Source organism: Megalopta genalis, chromosome 12 (genome assembly GCF_051020955.1).
Source record: "Megalopta genalis isolate 19385.01 chromosome 12, iyMegGena1_principal, whole genome shotgun sequence".
Lineage (NCBI taxonomy): Eukaryota > Metazoa > Arthropoda > Insecta > Hymenoptera > Halictidae > Megalopta > Megalopta genalis.
This window is the reverse complement of record NC_135024.1, coordinates 7741162-7765353: the sequence shown is the minus strand read 5'-3', so window position 1 is coordinate 7765353 and position 24192 is coordinate 7741162. Positions and strand designations below refer to the sequence as shown.

Sequence of the window (24192 nt, the reverse complement as noted above, 5' to 3'; positions counted from 1 at the left end):
TCAAGCAAACATGGAAAAAGTACGTTTTAAAGTAGCATTTCATAAACATCGCTGAAAACTCATCTTACTGCGAAAACTTTTAAGAAAATCATGCTGTACCGTGTTCAGCAAAAATCTTCAAGACTAGCTGGTCTCCGCACGTCGTTCCCTTTTGAACAAAAATGAGAGTTTCTGATACAAGCGTCTTAAGATATAATAAAGGTACCAGTCTACACCAAACGTAAAAGCCTCATCTTGAAAAAATTTAGAAAAAATTTACAAAATTCTTTTGGAAAAATTTAGCGAAGTCCATTGAGTTTTCGTAAAATCATGAAAATCAAAAACTGAATAAAAACCTTACGATATATAGTAGTAGAGAACATCACGAAGTAAATAGGGCAAGAGCAATTTGGCGCAAACTTTGCTTGAAATGAAGCTTGTCTCTTCGAAGGGAAGCCTTTCGTATCCCAGAAGCCCTTTCCGCGGTTATTAAGCCCCGTGAATCGTATATCGCATAATTTCATCTGCGGCAGCAAGTGCACAGAAGTTCGGCATTGGAGCTGATCGGCTTCGATAGATCGCGGCAGCGGGCTATTCATTCGTAGATCAGATCGAGGACCGCTCCCTTTTTCTCGGCGGGACCATAGCTCGCGACTACGCCAGCCAGGACCGAAAGGGTTCATTAAACCGTATCGCTGCTGACGCAACCGTTCGAATCCGCGTGGTCCGCGGGAACTATTCATTACAACCGCGATTCAGCATCCACCTGGACCGCCTTATCTCTCGCGCACACCGCCAAGCGGCGTCGGTAAATTGCACGGATTCGTGTGAATGCGTCTCGTTCGTGCCGGTTGCCACCTTGCGCAACGCCAGCATCGAAATTGCTGGTCCCCGCGATCCGTAGCCCTTGGATCGATGATCCGGCTCTTTGTTAGTAGGACAAATTAGAGGTCGATCGATCCGCGACCGACCTCTCTCACGCCATCGATCCGAATTCGACGCGTTCATTTACACTCCCCCCCGCCACCCCCTATCTGTTTCTATCTGTCTCTCTCTCGTACCACCTGTAACGATATATTTCACCGATATCGGCTCGATGTTTCGCGTTTAGAACTAGGATTAGTCGACAGAGGCGATTTACGATCTCCACGGGTGCCCGTGGCAAAAGTGACGAAGTTACGAACACCGGTTGGTTATTGATTAGACTATACTTAGGCCGGCCTGATATCCGCCGTAGTTTTGCCTTCGCCCTTTCACTTTTGCCAGGCTTGAAGCGATCGTTTCTAGTTACCGAAGATTGTCCCGCGATATCGTGGCAATTCAGGTGTTCTCCTAGTAATTTTGAAAATTATGGGAACGAACACATTAGGATTTTGCAACTTTTCCGAGGAAAAGCGGAATTATGTTCGACTGGAGATTTTCAGGGTGAAATCATTATGTTTACAGAATAATAACGAAACGTTGAGCCGAGATCATTACAATATGTTTCCCCACCACCTATACTCTTCAACTCATCTGTACGCTCCGCTCATCATCATAGAACGTAGATCAGTTTCTGTGGTGTACACAACGTCGATAGCCTAATAATGTTTCGATTATTTCCAATAGCACGTTCTCAGGGTACACGAAACCGCCGATGTACACCGAACTACACCAGGACAACAGCCTGTCGCTGTACTTCAACTCCCTTCAAGAGGAGCAGGCCGGGAAGTACACGTGTAAAGGCACTTACGCGAACTCGATATATTTGAACAAGTCCGTGACGATCGACACTATTGGTGAGTAACTAATTTCCATTCGAAAACTAATTCGGTACGCTTGGCGTCGATTCGCTTTCGACGAAAACAATACAATGCTGTCGCCATATTTCTATCGTTTGAAGATCGTTCATGATCGAACATTCCACTGTGTTCATTTAACAGAGCTAACATAAAATTGATTAAAATTGATGAAATGATTGAGCGAATGTATCTATTGCTCTCAACTAGATTTTATTTTCTACATGAAATAGTATTAATATATTATACACATTTAACAGTATTTATAATATTATAATATTATACATTTAGTATATATTAAATGTTAACGCTATTTATTATATTATATAATTATATTATAATATATATTATTATTATTATATTATTATTATAATTATTTATATAATTATTATATTATTATTATAATTATATATATATATAATTTATAATAAATTTTATATACAAATATATATATAAATAAATAATATATAAATAATATACAAATAATATAAAATATATGTAATAAATAATATAAAAAATATATATTATATAAATTCAATTATTATCTTAGTCTGAACCAGTTAGCTAAAGATGTCTGCGTTTCTGAGATCGAAAGAGATACTTTGTAGAGAGGGAGGGTAAGATAAATTGGAGATGTGAATAGCAAACACTGTTTCGCAGTTGCAATCACTTGGACAAATGCGCCCGAGAATCAATACCCAATCCTGGGCGAAGACTACGCGATTCAGTGCACAGTAAGGGCAAGGCCTTCGCCCTTAGTCGACTGGCTCTACAACGGTGAATTAATTAAGACGAACGACCACTACATCATCGACAAGTACTCGTTGAATATCAAGAACGTACAGGAATCCGACGACGGGATCTACACTTGCCGGGCTTCGGTGTTGACCACCGGGGAGCTTAAGGAACGACCTATTCGGGTTGAGGTAAGCTTTGCGCCACTTCCCTGTCGTTACATTGACTTTGCCAAGTTGGAACATAATATAACAGTAATTATAGATTCGGGTCACTTTCCGGTAAAAATTGTGAAATCCATGCAATTCCATTCGACTAGTTTTCAACGCTTTGATCGTGGCTTGTTTTAACAGAGGCGTTTGAATGACAGCTGCTGACGCGCTAGCGTTACCGGAAATAATCGCAGTAGAAAAAGTCGAACAATGCGAAAGGTTCAGTATTTTTAACAATAGCGGGGCCATGGGCTTCCACCTATACCGGCAGCTTCGTACAAATGTATTTCGAAGCTTGTAAATGAAAATTTTCGAACAATTCCAATTGACATTTTATTTAGAATTCACACTGTAGAATTGTAAGCTTAAGATCAAAAGCAACCATTCCATTGCAAAGCATTGAATCAACGTGTTATTGTTAGACTGCGGATTTTTAGGCAAAATAAAAATTGTTTTCCTCACTTACATGGAACACGATTCAAATAAATATGTACTTTTTCTTTTAATAGTTCTAACAAATAGAAAATAGCGTAACAAGTTTCAAAATTTTTCCGGTGTCTTTGTTGCTGCGCATTTCGCTTGCTCATTTTTCCGGTAAACGCATAAAATCCGCAATCTAATGACTTAAAGAATTAGATTCTAAAAGTTAGAAATTATCTTGAATCTTAAGCATCGAGCGCTCCGCCATTTTCACATCAATATCGCGAGACAATGGAGTTCAAAACAACAGGCCATCCAAATGATTTCGCCTAGAAACATCGAAATCACGCAACCGTTCAAACAATATCGCACCGCGGCCGCAAACACGCATCCGAAACATTATTGCTGGCTCGGAAAATCGAGTTGTGTCCGAGCGAGGCGCGTCAGGCTGATTTCCATAATTAACGCAGTCTCTTCTCACCCACAATTGTGTACGCCAATTAACCACGGTTCCCGGGCAGGAAAGAACAGAACATCATTTCAAATAATAAATGCCAACTTTATGATAAATCGATCGTGGCGCACACAACGAAATAAAATTGTTCTTCATACGTAATTAACGCGATCTTCTCGTTCATCGGTAAAGTAAGCATGTCTCTCTTATTCGGCACAATGTTAGACAATTTCAATTGAATTTTATTAAGTTTTCTGTTCGCTGATCCGTATAAGAAAAACCGATACTATAGGGTCAGTCTTGTACATTGTTCTACCAATTATATGAACCGCACACGTTGTTAAAATTACGAAACCGATTAGTTGTCCACCCACATAAAAGCAACACCAGACCATTAACGCTAAACCTACCGAGCATTAAAAGTGACTAACGTTTGTTGTTCTGCAAGAATGACGGAACGGGATTTATTTGGAAATCCGCCGAATAATTTCCTATGAAAGATTCCTTACGATGTCTACGATCTCGAAACAAAAGATATTAATAATGTAATAAATTTAATTCTTTATATATTTAATTAATAATTTAATCTAATATTTTCGGCGTTTAACGTTAACAACGCGATAAATGTTGCTGGGAAGCGACGTGCATAGCAAACTTTTGAATCACGTGTCACATGCCACGGCGCTTAAGCGTCGTTTAACAAAGAAATGACAGGGATCGAAAAGTGTTCGCAGAAATGGCTGAAAACGTGTCCGAGACACTTGAGAAATGAAAAGCAATCTAAGAGTTTCGAATGTAGAGGCTTCGAGTGAAAATATTTCTATGATCGAGAACTTGCGCTCGTCACACTTGAAACTGAGAGGCGGTGCTTCAAATCTATCCTCTAGAAACTCGACCCAGCTCAAGCGATCGACAGGTATCAGACGATCGGCGGGTTTCATTTTCCAGGTGCACGTGCGGCCGACTGTGGAGGATCTGCCGAGCTCGGTGGACATAGTGGAGGGCGAGAACGCGAACATCGAGTGCAAGGCTCACGGCAAGCCGCCTCCGAGGTACACCTGGGTGAAATCGCTGACGAAGCAGAACCTGTCGAACGTGGATCGTTTCGGGGTGAACGCGGACAACGGCGTGCTGACGATCACAAACGTGAACAGAGACGACGCTGGGAGGTATGAGTGCACGGCGACGAACAAGGCGGGCTCGGCGACGACGAACTTCTTGGTGAACGTGATCGTGAAGCCGAAGATCATGGAATTCCAGAACACTAGCCAGATAGAGGGCAAGAAGGGGACGATCGTGTGCAAGGCGTTCGGCAGACCGCCGCCGCAGGTCGTCTTCAAGAAGCACACGTCTGAGAAGCCTTACGTGAAAGGTTCGCAACAAGACGACGACACGATCCTCCTGGAGAACGTGTCTGACACGGTCAAGGGAGAGACGGTGGGCACCCTGACCATCGACAAGCTGATGAGATCGAACGACGGGCTGTACGAGTGTATCGCCCAGAATACAGGTGGAGAGGCGCGCAGGAACGGACACTTGACTGTCGAGTTTCCGCCGTCGTTCGCCTCCATGCCGAACAACACCGAGTGGTCCTGGGATCAGAGACCGGTGAACATCAGCTGCATCGCCGAGAGCATACCGAACGCGACCATCCGTTGGACCGTCAACGGCGGCGAGACGATCGACAACGACGCCATGATCAAACAGGATGGTGCCGGACCGCGCTCCACTCTGATGATCGTGCCTCTCGACAGGCGGTACTACAGGGTCTACAATTGCATCGCGTCGAATATTCATGGCACCCGGACGCACAACATTGAACTCAGCGAAGCCTCCAAGCCTGGCGTGATACAGCAATCGAAGATGATCGAGGTCACGGCGACCACCATCAAGTTCGAGCTGAAACTGCCGTCTACGCACGTGGAGCTACCTATCACCAACGTCGTCGTGAGGTACAAGAACGAGAGTCAGACCTGGCAGCAGGCGAGCAACAAGACGTTGTCCGTTGGTAAGTGACAGATTGGATCTTCACGGTGAAAGCGGCGCGGCCCGCTTTGCCCGCCAATGCCAGATTGCTTTCAAAAGCGACAAGTACTTTTCTTGCGAGCAGTTTAGTTTTCGAAAGTAATGTAACCCTTCGGAGCTGACACCAGCGACGAATACTTTTTGCCACGGAATGATCTAGGGTACCGGGAGCAAGGTGGAACTTGTTCTAGGACAACAAGTGCTTTTTATGGTAGAAACCACTATAGAATTGCTAGCGAGAGTAATTGTAGAACAGTCACGAGCAACAAGTGCTTCTTGCTCTGGAAGCGCTCTAGATTCTTTCTGAGAATAATATGATACTCGTGCGAAAGCTGGCTAGAGCAACAAGTGCGTTTTTACCTTGGACAACAATTTGCATTGCTTCTAAAAATAATGTGGTAGTTAATACAAATCTGGCATCAGCAACAAGCTTGGAAGTGATCTAGATTGTACATCAGGAGCAACTTATCATAGAACAGCCACAGGCAGCAAGTTTTCTCTCGACAGCATCTTGTTGCTCTTGGCAGCAACGTTTTCCGAGAATCCTAATTCTAACTATAAGAATGTGTATAAGAATCTACGTGTGCATTTACCAGAACAAAAGTTAGAGCGGAGGATGCAAACAGTTATCGACGAATTCTTGTAGAAAGAGAAACTTTGATGTGCTTTAGACGATCTGGGAAGGACAAAAAAATGAAGGAAAATAAGCCGAACGTCGTGATTGTATCGGTTGATTCGAACGATTTGTCGTTTCCAGGGTCGTCGTACGGCATCGAGGGCCTGATACCGCAAACATCATACGAATTCCAGTTCGCAGCGCAGAACAAGGTTGGCCGAAGCAATTGGGGGGCATTTCTTCGCGAGACGACGCCCGTGAGGACCTTCCCGAACCAGCCGAAAATAATATCGTCGGCGACAGAATACGACTTGTCGACGTTCAGCAATCAATACGAATTGTCGTGGCTGGTCCCGGTGGACAACGGGGAACCGATCAACATGTACGAGATTAGAGTCTGTCAGATAAACCGCGTGTCCGGCAGCTGGGAGGACCTGGAGAACACCTGTAGAACTCAGAAAGTGACGATGCCTGGGAGGACGAAGCAGTGGCTGAAGGACCTGAAATCGGACACGTTCTACAAGGTCGAGCTGAGGGCGCACAACGCAATGGGATTCAGCCAGCCGGGCGCGACCAGGTTTAAGACCGCAACGGGTAAGTGTTGCCATACCATGTCTTCTTCTTTTGTCGAAACTCGTCTATCCTTCATCGGAGAACGGTGGTTCCGAATATATCATCCGCCAAATTCTTTCATCTTCGAGGACCATTTTCCGTATCTCAGTATTAGTGCCCTTTTTCAAGTCGTAATTTCTCTTTGAAATATTATTATATATATATACATACATATATATGTGCACGAGGCTATCGCACCGATTGATATGGTTCTTTTTTTTTTTCATTGACGAGAAAGACCGTTTAATTATCGTCGCCTCTATTTTGTTCACTCAAGGAGGAGGGAAAAGGGTCATTGAGGCATTTCGATTGTCCGATCGGGTACTGAAAATTTCGCTGCGGCTCCCGTTTGTCTTTGCCACGTTGATCTTGATCCTCGATCGTTCCTTTTCGTCCTAGTTTGAAACGCCTTGATATTTATTTATTCAAAAATATATTGGTCGGAAGAGTATTTATTATGTGAAACGTTTTTTTTTCACATATTGGCGAACAAAGTATTTTTACTTTTCATTCTTTGTCTGTTCTCATCGGAGTTTATAATGTTAGAACTTTTTTTCTTTAATTACACTGTTCTAAGGTAGAGTCTATTAGAAAAGGCTCTACGATTCTTTTGATTTCTATTTTTGTTTGTTTAATCTTCATCCGTCCTTCATCTCTTCAGTTGAATTTATTCCTTGCTGTCAAGTCGACGCAACGATAGAAAGAGAACATGGTGGATAGATGCATAATTGTTGTTCCGTTGAAAGATAAAGCAAGGTGTGACAAGTTAGCCCTGTAACGGTACTCTATGGTCTCTTAACGTTGCAGGAAAATTGATTTTCGCTGTTAAGTTTATGTATTTTTGTATTATTTTGAATATTTCGGTTTATAGTCTACAGAGAATGTTCATAGAATTTAAAAAACAAATCCTAAGATTACACCTTGTATCCCAAAGAGAGCAACAGTGTATTATGCAAAATTAAAATAAAATCATTCTAATCTTTCGCAAGTAATAAGTCGACTGCGAATCTTTACGCGAAATAAAAATTGTCTCCATTCATTGTCAGGCACAGAAACCAAGCATAATATTTTCTTCTGTAATAATTTTAATGATTCAAATTAATACGTTTAATCTTTTCACTGTTTTAAATTATACTAACTCGTTTCTGCCATAAGTGCATAAAATCCGCAGTCTGAAACAACGTACAAGCACTATTTTATCCAGATTCAGTGAACGATTTGTCAAATTGAAAAAGAATGAAGGGAGGGATGAAGAACGAAGAATATTTCAAATTACGATATACGTAGAATGTCTCAAAGCCACGAGGCCCGCTAAAATGATCATGGAAATTCCCGTTGAACGAAAAGTCCGCGACCCCACGGCAATCGAGTCGAGACAATGGCAAGAAGACGCCTCGATCCTGTCCTCTCAAAAGCCATCCCGTCAACCCTCCGAGAAGCCGCTTTAAGCAATTCGCAACAATGCCGCTCGAGAGAGCGCCGCGACGTCGAACGTAAACGTCGATTCGACAATTAAGAGACTCCTCAGTCCCCTTGACCCTTGTAGACAAAGCGATTTAGAGAAACAGTCGGGTAGCCACTCGATGGGCATATCTAGGCATTAGATAATCCAACCCCCCCTTCTCTCTTCGTTACCATGTTTCAAGCCGCAACGATCCTTTTACAAGTCACATTTTTATCATTATCAGAATCTACGGGCACCACTACGGACTACTATATAGATCCTTCCGCTGGAGATACTCCCAAGCTCGCCGTGACCGCCATTGCCACAGCAATAACGATTCTATTCGTAGCCATTTAAAAGCAAAACAAACAAAAAAGAAACAGCTAAAATATCTAAATACGAAACAGAAACATACAAAAAAAAACATACGAAACACGAAATAATTCAGAGGGGGAGCCAAAAATAAAACCGTAAAGCTGTATCGTGTATAAAAATGAAAAAATGACGGGGACGGTTCTGTGTGTGTTCACGCTCGGAAAGAAACTGCTACACTTTTATCCCGTTGCTATAATGTGTTCGCCGGCGGTACGCTTTAGAGAACAAGATATACATATATGGACGAACGAACGAACACGTGATCTCGCCGGTGTGTGCTTGTCGGGTTTTCGAGAGACCACGAAGTATAATATAGATCATCATCATCATCTTCTTCTTCTTCTTCCCCGTCGAAATTTCGCGGACGCGCACGTAAATTTTCTCCGGCGGTATCGAAACGAACAAACACACACACACACACACACACGCTCACCTATACGCATACGCAAAAATAGAGAGAGAGAGACACACACACGCACACACAGACACATACAGAAAAACACACACGTACGCATGATTGTAAGGTGTCGCGTCGCTTGTAGAGGAGACCGGTGCACAGCATTCCGATTCAAACGAGAACCGTTTTAGCGCATAAGTGGGTGGTTCGATATGTAAACTAGTGAGAAAGACGAGAGCCGAGCAAAAGAACACGGTGCGGAGTGTATTTGCGGTGCTTGTCGAAGTGCACGCCGCTGCCAAACGTACTGGTACGTTTTCTTTGTATTAGTGGTAAGCGAAGCTGACGAGGCGGGCGCGTTGCGAGGCCGGCTAGCCGAGAGGAGCCGAAAAAGGACGCGGATAAAAGAACGCGAAAGAGAAAGGATTACGATGAAAAGAAACGGAAGAGTCTCCGACGAAAAACCGTTTCCCCGTTAATTAAGCGAACTCGTTGGGACCGGCCGGTCCTTCCAGGGTCGTCCTCGGCCTTCCTCTCGGAACAATCCTCCCGGAGAAACCGTCATCGTAACGTGCCGCTTCCGCTCGAGGAGCTGTCGTTACCTACCACTGACAAACACCGAGCGTCACTGCGGATCTATTTTAGCGTACAGTGAGAGACAGGCTCCACGGGCCTAACGACTTACTGCCTTACATTGCCAAATGCCTGGTGTGTGCTAGAACGCGGTGTTTTCTACGGGAAGGGTTGCCGAGATATCGACACGCCGAGGATATCGCACGCGTTCGATTCTTTCCTTCTCTTTTTCTGTTCTCCGTTTTCGAGGGAGGCGGGATTTTTATACGGCTAGCCCGGCTGTGTTGTTCGTTACTGTTTGGGTTGCGCGGTCGGAGCAGGATTCTGCAGTGATTCGAAATCATTTCGCATCATTTCTCTTGTTGTTTCTTTTTTTCTTTCCTTTTTTTGTGAAAAAAAGCTGCACGTAATTGCTAGCTTAAGATGTAAGACACTTCGTTTTTTGAATCAATTGTTCGAGACGAAGATCGTGGTGTATTTTACGATGCCAATGTTTTCTAAGTTTGTTATCATGGTCGTTGTTGATTGGGCCAGTTCCATCGTTGTTTTTTGGAGTTTATTTCTGATGATCGAGCAAAGAGGATCGTTATGCTGTTTGTATAATACAGCCGAGACGATTTGAGTTAATTATCGCGAAAAGAGTTTGCAGAAAGCTGTACAAAGAATTTTCTTACTGCAAAAGACCTTCCCTTGTTTGTACGTCTACCTCGATACGAAATAATTCATGAGATGTTGTAAAAATTGTTGCGAACGACGTATAAAATCCGAAACCGATCGAAATATCAGAAAAATTGACAAGTACAGTAGGTATTCCGCTATTATTTTATTTTCAATTTATTGAAGCTATCAGAGAAAGAATATGCATTATTTTCTCCCATTTCGATGTATAAAGTATTTATTTTGCCTATAAAATTAACAGCCTACCTATAATCGTTTAAAGTCGATCAAATCGGTTAACGTTTCAACATCGGAACAGAGTGACTTCGACTGACAGCGATCGCTATAGATTCTGCTCCGACGACAACTATTTTGGATCGAATTTACATTTCCGGAGGGAGGTAAACACAACGAAGGGTAGATTTAGCTACACAACGAAGAGCCCCGCGACAAACATCGAAACGAATCCGTCGGACAAAGGAGGAAAAACCAGGCCGCATTACGCGTGTACGCGTCCAGGCGGGATCACCGCGAAAAATCGGTTTTTGTCGAACGATAGACCAACAACACACTGTTACGGGGGCTAAAAACTCCTCTGTGGGGTCTAGCGACACGTTTCCGTTTGTTTTTCGGCCGCGTCAAATCTCGGCGAATCGCGTCGAGTCGCGTCGAGTCCCGGTCCGCGACACACGTTCTTCATTTTCTAGCCAAAGAACCACAGATACTTAAAGCAACGCGCGCGCTGACTCGTGTCCAACGCGGAGAGACCGTTTCCGCTCGCTCGGGGATAATCGATTCGATTATGTCAGAAGACACACGACCGGATCCGCGAGGTTGAGGCGAGACCTGAAGGCATCCGCGGGAACGGGAGCACGCCGATCTTAACCATACGTTAGATTGCGCATAAATTAGTTTTTAGTATTTCCTCTTTTTATTACTATTATTACTACTATTATTATTATTACTATTATTATTAAAATTATTATTATTATTAGTTATTATTATTAATTACTAATATTATTATTAACTATTATTATTATTATTACTATTAATTATCATTATTATTATAATTATTACGATTATTTGGTTTAATTTCCGCAGCCGATTTGCATACAATAATTTCTCTCCTCTTGCGTACAAACGTGTTATTAATTTTCTGGGGGCGATACCAACTCACCAACTGAGTCATCAGATTTAGTCCTGCTTGATTAGCTACTGGACCGTACGTGTTTTAGTGCGCATGATGTGTGTTCTGATTACGATTTTATCATTAACGATTACGGATTTCAGTTTAATGTTATTCGCTATGATTACGATTTATTATCGATTATTATTATTATTATCATTATCATTATTATTATTATTACCGTTGGGTGTGGAAATGATAACTTTCCGATTTTGCGGTTGAAATTAGAATCTCGACGAAGTTGATCATAAGATATATCACGGTCGTTAAGAATCTCAGACTTCGCGAAACTCATTTTCCAACGGTTAGCTCAATATCAGGCCTATAAGTGGATTGATCTCAAAGAAGTCTTGCGTCGGAAAGTCTGCACCTTGTTTGCCTTAATTCCTTCGCGCTAAAGTCGTCATCATACTCGAATCATTTAATTCTCTCATATCTAGTAACGATGTTTCCTCATTTTCGTACTTTTATATATATATATGAACATTGACGAAACATCTGCGTGTACAGAGCTGCGACGAAACAAAAACGTCTAAACAGTTGCGTTTAACTTTGACCTTTAAAGGATTGATATTTTCTTTTTTATTGAAAAATTCTATTCTGTGCAACGAAACCTTTCGCTATACAACCTACATGGTCTCTAAAGTTGACGTGGCATCTAAAGGTCGAAAAGAAAAAGCAAATTACAAAAGAAAAGGAGTCAAGTTATGCTAGAATCAATGTGCACGAATTAAATCGCTAAGAACTCATTTCCGCATCCCGACACCATTTATGATTATTATTGCGTATAAAACTAGCTGCTGTACTTTTTACAATAATTGTTACGTAGCGTGTTACTGATCACCTATTGTACATCGTATCGTCATTACCATTAGTATTAAACGTATCTCTTTGTATAATCGTTGATTGACCGTGTATGAGACGACGATAGGTGCTCCGTACGAGACCGGGCGACGGGTTTCGAGGTATCGACGGCCCCCCCCTATCGACGAAGGGGGCTCGCACCACGTGTTATGTCCATGAACGCGGAAGATATCGGGGGTTGTTCTCGCCGTCTTTTCGCCTAACGCGGCTATCGATCGACCACGGACAAGAGTCGTCGAGTTGAAACGCGACGGGGTCGTCGCACCTCGATCCCTCACGTCTTACTCACTTGCCTGGGTTCTTAGATGTTAGATTATACCGCATGGCATGCGCTTGTATCGTTTCAGTTTTATTTTTCTGTTTTCTCTCCCTCTCTCTCTCTCTCTCTCTCTCCAACTCCAACAACCCGTAACCCCCTCCGAATCTCGTTCTTTCTCTTTTTCTATACAAATCTATTTTTAGTTTTTGATTAGCGACACACGTTCGCCTGTGTTCACCGTCGGCGACACTTCCATTCCATCGAACGTACCTTTTGTCTGTTCTTCTGTCTTCTGTTTTTTCTTTCTCACGTGCCGGAGGATTCCGTGATCTGTGTGTAAACGTGGCCCGAGTCCGAGTGTTCTAGAGTGTGCATTGTAAGTAGGAGGCCGGCGCGAACGTTCGAACAACGACCTCGCCGAAAGCACCTGTTTCTACGAGACGGAGGAATCGACGAGATTCAAGGAGCTTTTATCTCACCTTTCTACGCTGACCTTTATTTACGCTTCTGTCTGTTGCGCGAAAACATTTGCATCTCGTGCAGGCGATTTTAAAGCGTCGTTAGGATTTCGAAAGGTTTGTTTGCGGAAGAGAATTGTCGACGTCCGAAAGGCTGATGTTTTGATCATTCTACAGCTATATAGTCAGACAGTTGTGCAACAATTTTTGTGAACGTCCATCTAATGGTAATCCGTCTGCGTACGTTCGCCTTTTTATTCAGCTAATCGCGCAACTTTAATCGCCATGGACTGAGTAGCCGGACGACGTGTTCCGAAACGAACGTGAACACCGCCTTCTAAGTGTTAATTAATGCCGAGATGTTCGCCCGAGATTCCAAAGAAGTCAATTGTCGGTAAATTGTGAAATCAGTGGAATAATGTCAAATCGCGAATATCTATGCAATTGCGTCGTCTACGAAAACAACGCGTTCACCTTGGATCGGGTCTAGAAAAACCGCGTGAAAAGTACGCTACGTCACTGTGTAGTCGACGCGCGACCGAAATCGAAGTTACCGATACCGCGAAGCGAATAAAAAAAGCACGACAGTCGATTCCTCGCGGAAAATTTCGCGGTAGAATTTGATGGCCGTCGAATATCGAACGCTCGCCCGGTCTCGCGTTTAGATTCATGTAAACGAACCTGACGGTTGCATTTCGTGTGTGCCGATCTGCGTCGTGACGATGCAAGCTCGAGAGCGCAGCGTGCGATCGACAGCGGCTCGTTCACGACCACCGGGAGAGATGTACCGGCGTGTATTATACGAGTCAATAAACCAGGGAACTCGTAACTTCGCTCGTAAGTTCAGGAAATCGTGTCGGAACCGGAGGCGCCTCGGTCAAAGAATCTCAGCCACGAAACGAAGCGGTTCCGTGGTCTCCGAGGAGGAGAGAGAACTCTCTCGTTTCGGGATCCTGACACGGGATCGACGAGCGATCTAGCAAATAGGGAAGTATTTAAGAGCGATATGGAGCTCTTCGCGGACGAGGAGGGATTATTTAAGGTATGCGAAATATCACGTCCAAGCACTTCGACGTTGCGTTTGTAATTATTGAGAAATAAATCTTTGTTGGAACAAGTTCAGAAAAAAAAAAACGCTACCGCAGTATTCCGTCGTTATGTGTCGCCGCATGGTCTCTGGCATTTTCTCCTCTTTGAAAAGTTCTCGAGAAGCGAATCCTCGATACAGATCGGCCTCGATACGCGTCGCTTCGCGGACCAAAACGCCGGCAGCACACAACGAGGGAACATTGTGCTCTCGTAAACGTCTCCAAGAAAAATCTCTGCACACGTTACTAACTCTCCTTAACAAACGTCTCTAACGGAGGATTCCATTGTATCGGGGATCGCGTTGTTAATCGAGGAGTGATATTTAACATGGAAACCGGTCCCCATAGTTCCGACGCTACAAATTCCCGAATTTCGGTGCTGCTCGCAGTTCCGACACTCAATTCCGCCCTAAGAACAAAGTCGGATCTGGAACCCTAACTTTGCGTGGAACTTCCGAAAGTTGAAGCCTCGTTCGACGTCAAGGGACTTCCACCGAGTACAAACGTAGTTTGTAGCCCGTGCTCGATCCTTTGAGCAGTTTTCAATGAACCTTCTGTTCCCCGGAACCACGGAATTGCGCCAACTTCCCGAGGATTCCGCGCGTTCCCCGGATCCGCATCAGCTGGATCTTTAAAGCCTCAGTTGCGAACGTATTTTCGCGATTTCGGGCTTCCGGTTCGCCGATCCTCGCAGGGCGAGTCATCGATTATCCTACGAAATTCTGCTTTGAAATCGCCGATTACAACAACAAAAATTGAACGGTGCAACGAACATTCGTTTCAACTAGACTTTTCATCATGAACTGATGTAGCAGCAAATTAATTTATTCCGCTCCGATGAAGAACGCACGCAATTCTGTTTTTATACGGTCCGTAAAGAAAACAAATTCGATTTTCTTTTTCAACGATCTCGTTCGTTTTAGCGTTCGTGTTAGCAGAAGTTGTTTCGTTTAAATTTTAATTACAATTATTTCCATTGACTGTAATTTTCTCGATATATTCTTAGGGCTGTGCGATTTTTTGTATGCACGTACACGATGTTATTTTTGCACAACATTTTCTGTGGAACGTATCTACCCGCGTAAAAACAGAATTGGATGTGGATCAGTCACGCATCACCACGTCGGATGAAATATTAAAGTGCCAGATGCACTTTCTGGGTCACAAGTTCCTCATTTTAAGGGGCAGCCTGCGCATTAAGTGGTCCAATAAGTATTCCACTATCTCGCATTAAATTAATATTTGAGCAAAGTTTTACAGTATTCAACAAGCTCCATTATCCCACAGCAGGTTTCTTTCACAAGTGCATCGGTGCAGTTGCAATGTGCAGAACGATTCTCTGGAACATTCTCGATGAAAAAATATTGAAGTAGAATACCAAAAAGTTTAATATTTTATGAAATATTTTATATTTCTTAACTGGAAGTACGACGCTGATCAATGCAGCATCGACGTAGAAAATTGTGCAAAATTTGAAATATCTTGGGAAATATTAATTACACCGGAATGCTTGTTTTCCGAGAATGTTCTAGCGAATCGATCTGCTTGATAAAAAATATGCAGTTTCATTAAAAAAAAAAAAAAGTGTAGTTGCACTTTGCAAGTGCGCCGATGCACTTGCGAAAGAAATCGTACTACGGGATAAGAGAGCTTATTGAATAGTGCAACATTTGTCCAAATTCACCTGGAGCAGAGCTTCAGCTCGGCCCAGGTACCAGTATCACCCTGTACAGAGAGAGAGAAGGATGGAAAGTGAGAAGTGTTTCCTTCGAGGCTGCTTTTGAGCGAGGATCGCGACGAAAATCGTGCGCTCGTCGGCGCATGAAGCGTTTCACGCCGGACGCGAAACAATGGCGTCGGAAGCGGAGGAATCGTTTCTCTTCGAGTCTCTCCTCTCCCCAGCCCCTTTCTTTTTCGGATCGATTTATGGGAGAGCTCGAACGAGAATCAAGAGAGAACCAACCTCGCCCCTTCCGTCGTCGGCTCTACCCTCCCCCACCTCGCGACAGAGTCCTCTTAATTTGTAGCACGTCTGCAACGGCCACGGGACTCCGTTAGAACGAAATTCGATTCAACCGTGTCCTAATGTAATTTCGCCGGAGTTAAATCGCTTTCGGATGAGAATCGACGCTCGCAATTGCTCCGCTCCCGCCCCATACCTTGCTACCCTTTTTTCAACCGTGTTCCGCGGATGAGACGTTATGCGAACGAGGAACGAGGGACACCATGCGACTCGCCATTTCCGTGTTCTCGCGAGTTAACCGACCGTGTCCCGGCGACACTTTACGGTGGTGGATCGTTTCATTGATGCTGGAGGGTTGCTCGATTTCACTGGGTACCTTGTCGCGTACTCGAAGCGGTTCCATGATAAGAGACCTGGTTCACGGTGGAAGTGACGCATGCACCGATAGGACGCATTTCAGATTTCTGGTCCTTGCAGTTGCTGCGAAAAATTTAGCGTTCCTTCATCGAGCACCGAAACAGTGCGCTGTTCACAGTTCGTGAACTTTGTGCAAAAATCTTAGTATCTTGATAGCGGGTTAGGACCGTCTTTAGGGCTTCTGTTAGTATTAAAAACTGTTAGTATTTTTTGGTATTTTCTACACTATGTTCGAAGTTGTTCGGAATTGCATTTACTTCTGCGTCAAATAGACTACCTCAATTGTTAGAAACAGGTGTTGCATAAATATTGTTTCATTTTCTAATTTTGTAGATTCTTCTAATGTTTTCACTTTCTTCTGAGACTCTTGTTCGTGTTTGTTACGGATGCACAGAATCTGCAGTTCATAACTGAGGAGGATTTGTGGGAAACAATGTAATCGTAAAAAATGTGATTTTCTAGGAGGAAGAGAAAACATTGTTATATTCGAACTATTAACAAGGCTTGATTTATTTTCTGTCTCCTGCATTGTTTTCTACAAAAGCGACGCTGGATCCGTTAGCATTATTTCTAACTATTTTGGTTGCAATTGGCACGTGGTATGTTTTAAAAAATAAAAATAAAATATACATTGTCTTTTTCACAAACACTTCTCAACTGTAGAATTCTTGTCGGGTTTCATCAAATCCTCTCTGGCCGAAGTACTAAATAGCGTTTGATCATAAAAATTCATTTCAATGCTGGTGAAATCGAGGCTGGTTTTCGAATCGGATCGAGCTAAAACGGTGAACAAAGAACAATCCGACATCTGAACAATGCTACCAACAAAACGTATATTTTCGAACGATATACGGTCGTGTGCTGTTCGAAAAAGATCGACTATTTCGAAGCCCGAGGAACCCGGATTGACAATCTACAAAAAAATAATCAGTCCGCGAGGCTCGTGTTCAACAAGGAAACGGCAATTTAGAAAAGTGCGGGACAAAGCACTCGACATTGTGGAAGAACGGCAAACCAATCGGTCACATTAAAAAGTCGACCATCCCGTTTTCATCAAACGCGACACTCGGTCGGCCTCGAGTGGGCCACTCGTGGCTGTGTCATCAGCGGTGCCAATATGGCGGCGGCTCGAGTACGGCGAATACAATCCAGTGTACCGTAAATCAAAGATTCTAAACGAGGGAACGATCGGATTCCGTCCGAGGACTCGCTCGATTTACAACGAAGGTCTGTGAAGAGGTGTCCTGTTTATTCTGGCAGCGCGCGTTTACATTGGCCCCTCAGGCATCGGGGGCGCATCGAGTCCCATTTGACAGAGGGGCCGAGAGGGAAGACGAGCGAGAGAAAGCGAGAGCTGTGTACAGACGAGAGCAGATTTCGAGATTAATCGCTGGAACTCCAGGATAATGGTTCGCCTCTAACGCAATTAAAACTCTCGGCGGCCCGGCACCATCGCCTGGAACTTATAATAGCAAGACTCCGCGAGCCGCGCCGATCTTCCCACCCCCGCAGCGTCTCTTTGACCCGCGCTCTTTCACGGAGGATGCAATTTTGCAACTTAAAACGGAGGCTGCCGCGAAACTGCTTCGGTCGGGAGATCGGGAACCGGCGTCGGCGAGATAATTCCGAGGAAGATGCAAATGGGCTGCTCAAGAGGCGCGCGATCTCCGCTCCGCTCCGCTCTGCCCTGCTCTGTTCTGCTCTGTTCTACCGAGCCTAGAGTCTCCGAACATGAACTCTTGGATGAAAGCTGCCGCCTCCGAGTAGTTGCCTTTGGAATTACTTACGGATTTGAAGGATACGAATGTCGGGACAACCCGATGCGAAGCTCCCTCTTGCGCTCTCATGCTCGCTGATGATGCTTCGTGTACGGCAACATAGTCACGCCTGTCTCCGGTGCAGTCGCAGAGGATTCGTGAAATCTGTTATTCATGAAAGAAAGCGTGGTTACATCTTGATCAGGATTCTGTTCCCGCTATTTTCCAGATGACGAGCGTGAATTATTTCCACGGAGTAGCTGCGGCTGGCTTGATGGGAAACGTTGCTTCCGAGAACTTCTTCGCGACGATGCAACAGTCGATGGTTCAGATAATCCGATTAACGCAGAAGTACATATTGCGATAGACTCGCATACGCGCGTAGTCGATGTGAAATGTTGCGGCACGTTTTGCGCTGATCGAGTAATGAACATTTTCGGAATTTTCTTATCTTCGATCGAATTTTACAGATTCATTGCAGTTTGGTTGCAAAATGTTCAGAATGTTTCATTGAGATTCTTATCGTGTTTATGATATGGCATACGCCTTTAGCAATTCATTTACTAAGAGTTCATTTACTCTATTTGTCGGAATTCTATTAATCCTTTGCGCTCGCGTGGTGACTCTGAGACACCAGAAAATGTTGTTATGTCGTATGATAAAATAATTTTTACATTGTCAAACTTGTTTATATTTTTTTAAAATTGTTAAGAGTGTAATTGTTGTATGAGTCACAAGACTCAATTCCGTATGCATAGAATGCAATAAGTAAAAATGGGAATGACGGACCGAAAACCTATTTTGGATTTAGGGTTAAAGTGATTTCGAGTGCAATGGGTTAATAGGCTTCTCAATGATTGAGCTGTAAGTCAAGTAATTGATCGATGATTTTGTTTCAAATAACAATTTTAGAACAATTTATTACATTATAACAAACCCAGAAATTTTGTGAAATATCGATAAAATTCTTGTCGCTTTTGAATAATATTTTCACACTAAACATGTCGAGGCCTGAAAGTAACTGAGATGTTTTTGTTAAATCTTTTACAATTTTTATAATAGCGCGTGCTTGAATAAGGAATTATATTCAAAATTTCCAATGGATGTAGCTTTACGATTTCAGTAATTATAAAATAAAAAATGTAAAATCGATCATTTCTGGTATATTTTGCGTCAAGACTACGTAAAAAACTGCCGATAGATAAATTGTTAATCTCTCTATCTCAAAGAAAACAAACATTTGCGATCTTACAGCTAATATTGGTCAACTAGATCCTATAAATTAGCTTCAATCTAAGCAAATTCGAACGAAGCTGTCCTCTCCACAAAGTGTTCTCTAAATTTTTCTAAAACATCTCGCTGAAAACATCAACACAGCACGAATGCCGCGCGAGTCTCAGTTTCTTCAAGTACGCAGGAAAACTTCGAAATTCGTCTGTGCGAACGCTTTCATCCAACGTTGTGGAATGAAACACGTGACTGTGAACTTGTTCGAGGAACCATCTCCATTTCGAAACAGAGGCCCCGTTATAAATAGAAGACGCTGTTCCAGCGCAAAGGCAGCGAGGCTAACGACGAGGAGTGAAAGAGCACAGCATCCGCGATATGAAGTGCACACAAGTGCAATGTCGAGGACCGTGAATCTATTTTCGAGGGGGGCACGTGGCATTCACCGTGGATTCTCTAGCTGGCGCATCGCGGAGCTCAGATAACGCAATCGTCGTCTTCCTGAATTCGTGACATGCGCTTGGAAATCCAGCCGAATAAACGACACAATTCTATTTTGAATTCCAGTCGGAATTCCAGCTATTATTTCAATCAAGCCTCTCGGACTGGTTACGCATGGAAACGAATTCTTTCCAATTTTCAAACGAAATCGATATTTTGTTATAGATAGAAATTTCGCAGCTCTAAAATGACGAATATTATTTCGCACTTTTTAGAGTGAAATTAATATCTTGTTAAAAGTCGAAATATTTTACACAATATTTTTCCCGATAGAAATTGCAGGTTTTAAAGAAACATCTGCTAAACATATGTGCTAAAAAGAATGTTGCAACGTCCTAAAAAAGAAATGTGGTAACCGTATAGAGTCATGTCAAGTGTCAAGCTATTGATCATAGTCTCTCTGGCACAATAAACATCTCAAACCATTTGACAATTTCATCGCATTGACGCGTCAAAACTGCAACACGGTGGAAGGACATTTTCATTCAGCTCGTGTCAAGCTAATTGGAAAGAACTCGTTCCTGCATCTAACGCGTTCCCGGCTCTATTTGAAGTTACTCATCCGATCCCGTTGCAGCAGTACCGTCGTTTGCAAGGATCGCATCGCATTTCTGCATAGCCCCACTGCGCCATCGCGGCAGCAAAAAGTGCGGCGCCAAGAAAGTAATTCAGCTCCGCGAGACGCGTTCTTCAGCGAAACGATTTACAATTCTCGGTGGAATCCGAAATTAACGTTCTTTTGTTTCACAACCGGATAATTCGACCGCGCGGGCCAATGAATCGATCGTTCCGATCGATTTTCCCCGTTCGGCGACTCTTTTACTCTGCTCGCCCTACGCCGCGTTCCAATTAAGCCCTCGTGCGTCACCTCCGCGCGTTCAAGGACCATTTCCGCGACGGTTTTTCCGCGAGAAGCTCGCCGGGACAAATAATTTCCCGCGGTCCATTCGTAAGCGACGAGGAAAAAACGACGCGGCGCGACGAACGGTAAAAATGACGGAATTAAAAACTGGAACGAAACGGCTTCGAACATTAACGGTCCGACTACATTTTTCCCGGCTAGTTATTCCCGCTAAAAGCTAAAAAGCGACTCTTTTCACCGGCCGTTCCGCAATTATGCGCGATTCCTGCCGCTGGAGAATCGTTCCTTGACATTCGTTACTGCTCGCGGACATTTCCATTCTTCGCTCTGCCTCTCCCCCCGTTACCTTCTCTCCGGTTCTCTCCTCCACTCTCTTTTTCTCTCTCTCTCTCTCTCTCATTCTCTCGTTCTCTGCGCCCGGTTTTTCTGAACGATGTTATTTTTCAATTCTCTGTACGCCGCGGCATGGCGGACACTTTTCCTCCCTCGGAGGAACAGCGGCGCCTGACCACGTAACGGCGTACAATAATGACGATAATAACCGAGACACGATCCTGCCAATTGCAGCCATCGAGGAGAGAGACACGGTCTCCTTTTCCTCGAGAGCGTTCGTCGCCGACGTTTATTAAGCTTCTTATTATTTCCCTTTCTCGTCGAATGTGCGCCGTCGTCGCCCTGCGTGTATCCGACAGACGCGGCTAAACGGGAACGGAATGCGAAAACGAACGTAACCCTCGGCTAGAAAGCCCCGTATACGATCCGCGCAATGTTCCACGGTTATTCGGGAAACTTATAGTTGCACGGTTATGGTTATTCCGCGCATAATTGTCCCCGGGACCATTATTGTTCGTTCCACTCCAATTAGGGGAACGGGGAGAGAGTTATATGTGTACGGACGAACGCCGCGACGAACGGCAGAAAAATTGCCCCGCGTAATTAGAGATGAAATAATCAACTGGTTGAAAGTAGTTCTCACACGTTGAATCACGCTGGCTCTACCGCGTACGTTTTATTTCACCGTTTGAAGTAGTGGAGGCTCTGTTCTGGTAGAATTTTTAGCTCGACATTTTGCAGTGACGCGATGTTTACTTTCGCGTGTTCGATCGGTAGAGCGATTATTTTATCGTGGGCGGATTCGAAGTTCCATCTTTCGTGTCGCGTAGATTGTTCGCACGTGTTGCAAATTACAGAAATTTGATTTCGAGCTGATCGACCCTAATGTGTTTCTTGTGTCAATTTTCTGCACATCGTTCTGACAAATTATGAACAGAACGTTATTCCGCGATTGAAACTTACCTCTCGTCTCTGTTTACATTTTCCTATTTAGAACGAGAGTTAACAAAATCAATTGAAGTTCCGTAACTCCGATAACAAATGAAGCGACTAAGAACTAAGAAACAGATAAGGATCGATAGAATCTGATATCGTGGATTAACGAAAGTACATATCACTTTCGTGTTTTCTGACAGCGAAGCTTTTGTACTTTCATTTCGAAGTGGTAGAAACAGTGCTAAAGTACCATGGCCAAGTACCGTGGATGAAATTGCACAACGAGAGAAAGAATGCGAGTGGAACATTGCGTGCAGTTTCTCATTTCCAACGAAAGCAAGCACGTTTTCGCGGCGCTAGGTCCGCGGTCGAAGAAGTTCGCGTAATTTCCGGTGGAGTATACTCGAGCAACACTTATTATCTATACAATATACACGTGTATGTACAAACGTCTATATAGAGGTAGATAGTTCTTATTATAGTAGGTTGGGACAAACATTTACACGCGTGCAAGGACTATGTGCTAGCCTTAGTGCCTAACGATTCGTACTTAATGAGAGTGAACGTGCAGATTTTTTTTCTCCCCACGAATGTGGCCACACTTATTGTAAATATCAGTACGGAAATATATATGTATATGTGAGTGTTTAAGGAATACCAGACCAATTGAAACCGCTGACGGAGAAGCCACCATCAAATTGTATCCGCGATTCACGATCGAGGGAGATCGAACGCAGCTGCCGCCTAGGACTTTCTATTTTACAAGCTCGATCCCTTAACGCAATTTACGATTGAACAGTTTAAACAGTTCTCCCGCATTTCGCAAGCGAGATCGTTTTAATGCCCGCGAACGTAATACGTTCGTCGGAGCACGCGGAACCAGAGAAAATTGTGTCTACGATTAAGTCAACACGAAACGAACGACCCCGAGTCGGACCAAAACGCGGCAGATGTTTGAAACAAAGAACATTGTAACCAATTTCGCGAACGCATAGAAAAGCCGAACTGGCGGAAAGGCGGTGGACAACGAATAACGGGTTTCGTTCGTCGTGCGGGAAAACGTAAAAAGTGAAAATGGAGGCCGCGCCTGAAAAATGTGAAAGCTAGAAATGGAGAGATTTCACGCGGATAAAGTAAAAGGTAAAAATATAGGGGGTGATTTCGACGATGGAAAAAATAGAAGCCGGACAATGAATAATTCCGCGTGAATAAACGCGAAATTCGGGACCGGCGTGATATCCTCTGTAGGAAAATATTATTGAAATATATACCGTACAAGAGATTTTCGAAATGTGTACTGCATCGGAAAATATCCGGTTCTGTATCCTTCGAACACGGCTTTTCAAAATTCTACGATCTCGCGCTGTGGCTCGCGCAGTTTATACTAGAATGTTAACACTTTATTTACCGAAAGCCTATCAATAGGTTTTTCAATGATTGAACCCTGTCTAAGAGAAGCTCGATCATTTTCTTTAAATAATGATTTCAATAGAACCGCATTTGCATTATTTTAATGTAAATGATACGCTGGGTTGTGGAGGAGTGCATTGTAGTTTCTGAACAAATTTTTAAGAAATTCTTAACTCTTGATCTTCGATTTTGAAAGAAATCTGTTAGAAAGCTCCGGTAGATAAAGTGTTTGCAGTATGAAATACTGATATTGAAACAAGCCGAAGTCCGACTTATTAGATCTTTTACAATCTCTAAAAAATCCAACCATTCTCGATGTTTCTCTTGCTGTGTTGTAATTTGATGTTAATTATGAAATCACGAGGAAAACACTGTTGGCGTAGATGTGAAGGAAGCATGCATTACTTTAAAACATTCCAGCCAGATGAAACAAGAGATTCAATTTTTGAAGCTTGTATTCAGACTTCTAAAAACAAGTAAAACCTCGATTATTCGAATCCATTTCACGCGGAAGTAGAAAACGTTTCATATACAACACGTCTTAGTGTACAAATCAATACCGAATTACCGATGTCCTCTCAAATAATTCGAATAATCGAGACTTTACACTCTTTCAAATCGCAAACCTAATCAAAATATCTTACATCAACCACG

At 43.4% G+C, this 24192-nt stretch overlaps 1 protein-coding gene across 5 annotated transcripts in view; it reads left to right on the top strand.

Annotated features, from left to right (window-relative positions):
• Positions 1 to 24192, top strand: part of Fas2 (neural cell adhesion molecule fasciclin 2) — a 195999-nt gene that overhangs the window by 162249 nt on the left and 9558 nt on the right. For 4 of the 5 annotated variants that reach the window (XM_033465051.2, XM_033465049.2, XM_033465050.2 and 1 more), the window contains 4 exons: positions 1588 to 1757; positions 2418 to 2683; positions 4527 to 5586; positions 6361 to 6813. In XM_033465051.2, coding sequence (XP_033320942.2) covers positions 1588 to 1757; positions 2418 to 2683; positions 4527 to 5586; positions 6361 to 6813 — 1949 coding nt within the window. Of the gene's footprint in view, positions 1 to 1587; positions 1758 to 2417; positions 2684 to 4526; positions 5587 to 6360; positions 6814 to 8519; positions 14162 to 24192 lie in introns of those variants that run through there. The other variant, XM_033465053.2, reaches the window with a different exon arrangement.